Below are 9,197 nucleotides of genomic sequence, written 5' to 3'. Positions count from 1 at the left end.
TTCGGAAAAATCTAAATTTCGCGTGTAGCGTCAACAGATGGATTTTTTGTTTTTACTAATCCAACAATAATAAAATCTCATTCGAATCGGTTGGGTTTTAAGAAAGACGAACAAACATTTCAATCATCTTCAACTAGATCTCTTTTATGTGTTACATGCATTGTATTCGCGTTTCGAGCGCATATGCTCTCGTTAAGGTGAGGTTATAAAAAAAAAAAAAAAAAAAAGAAATAAAAATAAAAATAAATACGAAATCAACATTTCAAGGTAAACTAGGGGAAATGACAAGCCACAACAATCAGCGTAGGCTTCAGATCAATTTAAATCTCAAGTAGTTGTAGACGGTTTCATACAAATATACACATAGAATATTCAAGTAGTATGTACATATATATGCTTAAAGAATTCATTTCTTATATGCTTTTAACGATTCTCATTCATACAATTGTTGAAAGTATTTGTATGTATGTGTGTGCGCGCCTGAGTAAACATTCAACGGAGAAAAACAATTATTGCTGATTGTGTAAACACCACCATAAACCACTTTTAAAAGCATTAACAATTAAGAAAAAAAAAGTTTGTTACTTAAGTCTTTTGTTTGATTGGCCCAATGCGTTTGTTAATTTACTTTGGTAGAAATTGAAACTGGATTCTTACGAATATGAGATCATTTGCTTTTGACAAGCCAACCGCAACTGCTAACATGTGAACGTTACAGTATATTTGCCTTGTCGAGATTTTGTTTTCGCACACATACACAAATACAAAATACGAAACAAAATGATATTAAAAGAAAAAAAGCAAAATTTTACTGACCCTTGACCAGCACAAAAATGCACCAATATTATTATTATTAATGTCAGTGAACTATATTTTATATAAAGCATTGTTTGTTTTATTTTGTTATTTTTTTATTTATCAGAAAATAATTCATTTAAAATTGAATTTTAAATTTCTTAAATTTTTTTATTAATAAATTCGTGCTGCCTCACACTTGAATTTGTTTTACACTTTTTTTTTGCGCAATTTTTATTTTATTACATCTTAGTCATCGATTACATATTAGTTTGTATATTTATTGCACTGTTGTGTGGGATGTTTTTTTCCTATTTTTGCAATTTACGAACGCTCCCGTTGTTAAACGAAATTATTCTCAATAATGCGCGTTTTTAGGTCGCTTTAGATGCACGTTATTTCACCTGTTTATTAACTACTGTTGTTATTTGCCAGAAATCAGGTACAAAACTAATTCAAGTTGTTTGCAGTTGTTACAAATAAAGCTGAGCGAAGAAAGATAAAGAAGTTGAGAAAGAAACATAAAAGTTACTCATTTGAGCTTTGAAGCTTATAAAAAGCTTAACGCGATAGCTTTTATTAGACTTAAATTGGATTTAAGATTAAGCAGTCAAAAGTTTGATACACAAAACATCATCCATCAAACTGTTTTAGGTGAAATTGTGAAACTTCAGAGGAGAGTAAAATTTTAATTGTTCCTCTTTGCATTCACTTCATTTACACTCACATGCATTACAGATTCGATAAGTCGAGAAACATACATCGATCCATTGATAAGCTCATATGAAAATTACATTCGTTGTATATTATAATCCCTCTTGCACCCATCACCTTTATCCTAAATATATATAAAAGGAAAACCAAAAACGTCAATTTCAATGGGCGTGACTGATGATTTCGATTTTTTGTGCAAATAGTTGGATAATTATTGTGGTTCACAAGTAATAAACAAAACATAAAACTTTTGTCTTTTTGAAAACAGAAGCGGCCTTAGGTTACGGTGTACTGTTGGTGCTGTCTAGGACAGATTTGACTCGTCTTTAATACCAGTCTGTGTGAAAGAACTAAAAAATGTTTTCGAAGAATTTGAAGCCAACCGCTTTATTTTTTTTTTGACCTGAGGAAGGTTTACCATAGAATTGACGCAGACAGATAAATGAGATTCAAAATGGGATGCTGACCAAGACTATATATATGTCCAAAGGCCGCAAACAATTTGAGAACGTTCACCTTGCCCTGGCGGGTACAAGAAGAGAAAAGAGCAGAAGACGAGATTCTAAGATCGTTGCAAAATTTATGGGGAAAGATCAAAAAACGTAGTCTTGATTATACGCACAAAGCACATTATTTATGACAATCGAACAGAAGAGAATTCGCTGTTTTCATTGTTTAAGAATATGCGTACTTTAGGGAACCTTTATAGCATTTCCTTTGTTTCGACTGTTGATGTACCTCTACAATGATTGGCTGGTGCCTTAAAACATAAATTCCAAGTTCTAACTTTTCAGTTCCTTTTTGCAGCGCGAAAAGTTGGAGAGTGAAATAACAAGCCCTAGAAATGGCCCCTGTGTGTGCTAGGCACTTTCCCCGTTTCAGACTTAGCACAACTGTTAGAAAACACATCCCTTTTCAAGACCAAAAAGAAAGACCTCATTATTTCCTCATCGCTGATAAACTACAGAAGATTCAACGATAAAAGACGTTATGTACACTCCATGAGTGTATAGATAAGACTAGAAAAAGTCCACGCCACGCTCGTCCACTATTATAGAGAAGTGAAATTTCTTTCGTTTTCGCTTTTTTTTTTTTAAGATGAACTTAGGGGATATAAAAGATTCAGCCACAACCGTATATAGTTTCGTTACTTGTTTCAATAATGGAAAAGTTATTTTTGAAATTGTTAAGAAGAAGTTTAAATGCTACTGAAGATAAAATGTACCCAGATTTTGAAAAAAATTCAGACAGAAAGCTGAACTTCTGCACCCAGGCTTTGCACGAATTTCAAGTTAAGACGTTATATACAAGCAATACAAGCCGCTTCGGCTTAGAGAAATCTTTACCTGTCTTGTCATAAAGTATCGAGAGCTTAGATCTTATTGCTACATAAAGGCTTCTCCGCTATTTTGAACGAAATAAATTTGCACAGTTTTGCAAAAACATTTAATGTAATTCTTTTTTTTTTTTTGCAGAATTTATACTATTGTGGCTTCTGAGACCATACGCTCTCATCAGAAATTTCCGGTTAGTGTTACTTTACATAATGCCCAGACAACGGTTACTTTGGACATAAGTGTTACTGGTCCATCATTCAATCAGTCTAAAATTGTGAATTTATCTTCAATGGAAAACAAGCAAATAGATTTCGATGTACCTGCCTTATGCGATGGTTTATATCAACTAACTTCTAAGGGCGTCGAAGGTTTACAAATTGAAAAGTCTACCGCTTTATATATGGATACCAATCAACCAAATATATATATACAAACGGATAAAGCCGTATATAAACCCGGAGATTTAGTACAATATCGCATTTTAATTTTGGATGAGAATATTCGGCCAGTGAAATTGGAAAGCCCTCTAAGAGTGGCAATTAAAGATGCAGCGAATAATTACATTAGAGAAATTAAAGTTTCTCACTTGACTAAAGGCGTTTATAGTGGTAGATTTCAATTGACTGAACAGCCAATATTAGGTCAATGGACAATTGAGGTTGATTTAGGGAAGGACGCACGACAAGAGAAGAACTTTAAAGTCATTAAATATGTGCTACCGAGGTTCAGTGTGGATATAGACACCGTTAAAGATTTGGCTATAAGTGAGGATTCCTTAAAAGTGTCAGTTACTGCAAAATACACATACGGCAAACCGGTCAAAGGCAAAGCTATCGTAACCATATTATATTTAAATCTCGAGAAAATCATTGATATCAATGGTAAAGGAGAAGTGGAGTTCACTTTGCACAAAGACTTGAATTGGAAATCTTTAGGCGAAAATATGACAATTTTCGCTATAGTAACTGAGGAATTAACCGGAAATCGGCAAAGTAATACCATCGATATAAAACTCCATAGCTCTCAATACGTTATTAAAATGCTCGACTCAGTGATCGAATTTCAAATCAATGAACCGTTTGAAGTGAAGGCAGCTGTTGAATATTTAAATGGCAGTCCCGTCCGGAATGCAAAGGATCCAATCTTTCTTAAGTATTATAGAGGATGGGGAGAACCTGAAGAATCGCAAATATTTGAAAGTTCTTTAGATGACAATGGTGTGGGAACGTTTGAAGTCAATTTGCACAATGGTGGCATTTATCTGGGCGAACTTAAATTTATGGATAAAGTCAAAATTTTGCCGTGTATTATGGCTAAATCACATAACACAACTTTAGCTCAAGCTCAAGCAGAAGTAAGAGAAGAACTGACTCTTATATTAAACACTGAAAGGTACTTTTGAAATGTATAGACTGCGACTGTGTGTTAAACATAAACCTTATTGAGATTCTAGGCCACGAATAGGTGACGACGCGTCTGTAAGTGTAAAAGCACCTAATATGATGACCCATTTGACATATATAATTGTTGGTCGTGGTTGTATTCTACAAATGTCTTACATTACTTTGCCTGAGCCGGCGAATTTTTATAAAATCAACTTTAAAGTTACATTCGAAATGATTCCACGCGCTGATGTGTTCGTTTTTTACGTGGATAAGAGTGATTTCAAATATCAAGAAATCAGTATTGACTTTGAACTGGAATTTCAAAACAGTGTAAGTTAAATTCATTTAGCTCGCTTGATGACGTTTTAAAGCCCATGTGTAGGTAAGCTTTAGACAAAATGTTATTAAGGGATCAAACCGAAATGTATTTAGTGTTTTCAACATTTCAACGGGGAATTTTTTCCATTGTGTTTATCTGCAGTGCAAATAATTCTATAAGAATACACCAGTGTAAAGGTGCGTACAACGATGATTTTTAGTTGAATGCACGAATAAGTGAAACAGTTAAAATTTTTGAACAAGATAATACTCGCACGCTTATGCACATACATGGGCACACATAAGCGATATCAAACGATATTTTAATTAAATCTCAAACGTGTAACAGACGATTTATAATCAATTTTAAATTAAAGCAATTAAGTTATTTGAAGCATAAAATAGTTTATTACATTATCATATCACATCACTTCATGCAGATAAAAGTAACAGGTCCTCTGCAAGCGAAGCCTGGACAAGAAGTAAGTTTGGATATCGAAACCGCTTCGAATTCATTTGTTGGTTTGTTGGGCGTTGACCAAAGGACTTTGCTTTTAGAGAGTGGCAACGACTTCGAACGGGATACAATATTAAATAATTTAAGACATCACAATACTAATTTTGGTTTTTCTCCCTATCCGGGTAAGACGTCTGGCTTAGCAATACATACAAATGCTCAATTACCTTATCAAGGTAAGTTTCATTAAAATCTAATATAAGTAAATAAATAGATTAAATATTATATAGAAATTCTAACTATTAGGGGTGCAAGTACACTCTGTAAATTGAAAGGTAACTGATGCATTCATTCTTTTCCGAAATTATGCATACTAGAAATATTGGTGCCCTCGTGCAAAAAATTTTAGTTTTGAGGGCAATAATATTCGCATACGTCCGCCCATCCGTACATATCTAGGAAAGGTAATCCGGGACCTGATTTTCAACCTGGGCTGGGACCTTCTCCGGATTGGCGATTATTTTCCAGACCTGCAGGTTTGATTTTATTTCTCTTTCAGAAATGCGAGTCGAAGATAGACCATAGATTTGGCAAACTTTAATTTATTGAAAAAAGCCAACAAAACTCACTAGAGAACATTATTCCAAAGCTGGAGCTGATAGTTAGGGCGGACAAATTAAAGCACCTAGCAACAAAAATTAAGAAAAGGAACAGTAAAAATTGACTTCGAGAAGAGAGCATCTAAGGTTTCAGACGGTTTGTTGGCTTTCAAATCTTGCACAGCTGTAGCAAGGTTGTGTTCAAAAGTGGTCTCATCTTCAGTTGCTTTTTATTTTAGCTCACTTTTCATGAAAATCGAATTTTCGAGCCCTTTAAAATGTGGCGATCCGATCATTTTTTACATCGGTGCTACTACTTTTGGTTCAAGGCAGGATAAGTTTTCTCGGGCGCACATAATATTTAGGAGAACCATTTCTACGACCACTTATGAGATAATGCCTTGTTATGAAAAACCCTGTACATAAAAAAATCTTCAAAATTTTTGGACAGAATTGCTGAGTAAAATTTCGCCATAAAATTTTGTAATAAAAATTGGTCCATAATAGGGATTTGACATAAACATAAGCTACTACTAATTTTGGGCTATGTAGGTCTACTCTTTTTGTTTGCCTTTGGAAAATATAGGTAATGTACAAATCAATAAAAACAAGTAAAAAAATTATATTCGGTCGTGAGCGAATCTTTTATACCCGTCGCGGCCATCGTGAAAGATATTAAAAAAAAGGAAAATTTTCATACTCTATAATATTTGATGGGAGTGGCTATTTTTTTCAATTTTTAGAATAAAAGTGGAGAAATTTGTATGGTCTATACGTTGTACTTTATGGGTAACAAGCAAAAAGCACAGAAGCAAAAGGGTTCATAATATTTGTTGTATACGCGTGTGGCGCTATAGGGATATCCTTGGTTTGGTTTAGGTCATTTTTAAATTCCTTTGCAAGTTTGCAGGCGAATTTGCCAACGCGAAAATGTTTATCATAGATATTACATAATCGGCCAGATGGATAGATGGACAAACGAAGAGAGGGGCATGATTTGGTGCACGCCGAATTTGAAACTGACCAAGAATTTATAAACTTCCTTGGGGTTTCAGAACCGTTCTTCTGCGCAAAGATTGTCATAGTGAGTAAGCGTGGTCAATTTTTTATATGGATGTTAAAGCATCGTCCTGAAAATACATATTAAAGTTTTTATAAATTTATCTGTCATGGTTTTTTAAATAAGTAGTGGAGAACAGCAGGTGCATTCTTCGACCGATTTTTGGCCCATTTTCTATATTAATATTTTCCATATTTTTTTTAAATTTCAAGTCGACCGCTTAGTTTTTGCGACCAGGGGAATGTTCACAGCTGTCATTATGCAGACAGACCGACGGCCAGACGGACATGCTTAAATTATGTCAGATTTTGATGCTGATCAAGACTATTTACTATTTACTTTGTGCGGTCTTAGAAATTTTCTTCTGGGCGTTGCAAAGATTTTGATAACTTGAGTAGGCCTCTTATTCTTCGGTGATGGGTACAGAAATGCAAGAAGAAATCACAGGATGATATTAATCCTTTAGGTTAAGCAAAGGCATGAATTAGCACTGTACATATACAAAAAAAAAAAAAAAAAAAATCATGTTCTTTGCGTCTGGTAGCTTGTAATTGAAAACTACTGAAGACTGTAATCTCTGCTAAATTTGCAAAATAATTTGTTTACGTAAGCAATATCCATTTTAACATATTATCATTTTAGCAATAAAAATTCGCGCTTTTTTTTATGTAAACTAAAAATATTTCAAGTTCTTTCTTTATATTTTCCAGAATTAGATGGACGTTGTATTTTATATTCACAGGGTGTACAGTGTCAAGTATTTCTTCCCGCCCAAGAGGTTTTCGTCCAAAGAATTCGAAAAAATTTTGACGAAGTTTGGTTTTTTGAGGATATTGATAAGTAAAGTTCATGTTAATACATACGTTTCATTCCTTTCGTTTATTTCCATCAAAATATGATTTTTCTTCGGGATAATATGCTGTTAGTCAAAAAAGAGAAAAAATTTATCTCACCCATCATCGAAGGCTGAGCGGTGCACTCATTTTGCCAAAACGTTTGCAACATTCATAAGAAAGCTTCAGAAATGCAATAAACTGTATATACTCTCGATCAATAGCAAATTCTAAACCAATTTAAGACGATTATGACGTTCTGTCCGACGGCCTGCGCGTCTGCCGGTATAATGTAATGTTGCGACCCGCCCGGTCGCAAAAAAGAAGTTATCGGTCTCAAATTACGCAAAAACATTGAATGTTCTTGCACGCAAGTTCCTGTTGAAAATTGGACCAATTGGTCAACGGACATGACAACGACACAACACAATCTGAGCCCACTCTGGTTTAAAAAATATAAACGAGCTTGTTATTTATAAACTACAACAGATCCAACAATCTAAAAGTGTGTTAATTCCACATTCCATAAATATGATGGACTCCACAACGTGGGGCATTAGTTTTTTCTGAACTGTCTGGTGAATTGGGTATCAAATAAAAGTAATTGGAAAGTAGAACACGACAAGATAAGTGCATTAATTCTAAATTAAATATCGCGGACGTCGCGACGATATACAGCCGATAACGGCAATGGACATAAAATATTCAGTCACGGCCGAAAATAATTTTCTTCCTTGGCCATATTAACGTTAATTACTACGACATTTCTCGACAAGTTTAATGTTTCGCTTAACTATATAAATATGCAGCAAAGCTTCACAAGAAGGCGTAAGCAAAAGCTATTAGAAAATTGTTTTTTGATTAAAAGCATTAAAGGTCATAAATTAATAGCTATCGCAAGGATTAGAATGCATTGCCTTATAAAACATATTTACACATAAATCATTTCATTTATGTACTAATTTTAGGCACACTTTCACGATTAGATATCATCTAAGCGCCATAACTAACAACTTTCACGTGGCATTAGTAGATAATGTATAGGCAAAGTTTAATATGAATTTAATTAACGTATTATTCCATTGCATCTTTTACAGTAATGATAATACAACAAACATGACATTAACTAAGTCCATACCTGATAGCATGACTTCTTGGATAATAAGCGCTTTTGCGATAAATACGAAAACCGGTTTTACAATGACTGAGAATCCCTTGAAGATTAAGGTATTTCAACCATTCTTCATTGATGTAAATTTGCCTTATTCTGTAAAAAGAGGCGAAGTTATTGAAATACCAGTCGTTATTTTCAATTACCTCGATAATACGTTAGAAGCCCAAATCGTTATGGCAAATACGGATGGAGAGTATGAATTTACCGATGTTTCAAAAGAAATTGAAAATTCTTTGTTAATTACCCAACGACGAGCAAAGAAAGTAATGGTGTCCCCGAACAGCAGTCAAAATATATCTTTTGTAATACGTCCGCAGGTAATTGGAGATATAATGTTAAAAATTGAAGCCATTACTTCGCTGGCCAGCGATGCTATACATAAAAAATTAAAAGTAGAAGCTGAAGGTGTCACCGAATACAAAAATCATGCCCTTTTCTTAAATTTGGAGGAGCCACAGAAAGCTTCGCTAGAAGTCGCTATACCCCCGGAGGCTGTTAAAGATTCTGAATATGTGGAATTCTCTG

The 9,197-nt window shown here is 34.1% G+C and overlaps 2 protein-coding genes across 3 annotated transcripts in view; one reads left to right on the top strand and one right to left on the bottom strand.

Annotated features, from left to right (window-relative positions):
- Window positions 1-1,242, bottom strand: part of LOC119634133 (CD109 antigen) — a 16,169-nt gene extending 14,927 nt beyond the window's left edge. The window contains exon 1 of the mRNA XM_038028088.1: window positions 817-1,242. Within this exon, the coding sequence (XP_037884016.1) occupies window positions 817-887 (71 nt within the window). The 5' untranslated portion in view covers window positions 888-1,242. The remainder of the gene's footprint in view (window positions 1-816) is intronic.
- Window positions 1-8,720, top strand: part of LOC119634137 (CD109 antigen-like) — a 12,580-nt gene extending 3,860 nt beyond the window's left edge. The window contains exons 2-5 of one of the 2 annotated variants that reach the window (XM_038028094.1): window positions 2,985-4,238; window positions 4,300-4,561; window positions 4,990-5,242; window positions 8,596-8,720. In XM_038028094.1, the coding sequence (XP_037884022.1) occupies window positions 2,985-4,238; window positions 4,300-4,561; window positions 4,990-5,242; window positions 8,596-8,618 (1,792 nt within the window). In that variant the 3' untranslated portion in view covers window positions 8,619-8,720. The other variant, XM_038028093.1, reaches the window with a different exon arrangement.
- The last annotated feature ends 477 nt before the right edge of the window (window positions 8,721-9,197 follow it).

The sequence above is a fragment of the Glossina fuscipes genome, unplaced genomic scaffold (assembly GCF_014805625.2).
Source record: "Glossina fuscipes isolate IAEA_lab_2018 unplaced genomic scaffold, Yale_Gfus_2 2, whole genome shotgun sequence".
Lineage (NCBI taxonomy): Eukaryota > Metazoa > Arthropoda > Insecta > Diptera > Glossinidae > Glossina > Glossina fuscipes.
This window is presented reverse-complemented; position numbering and strand designations above follow the sequence as displayed.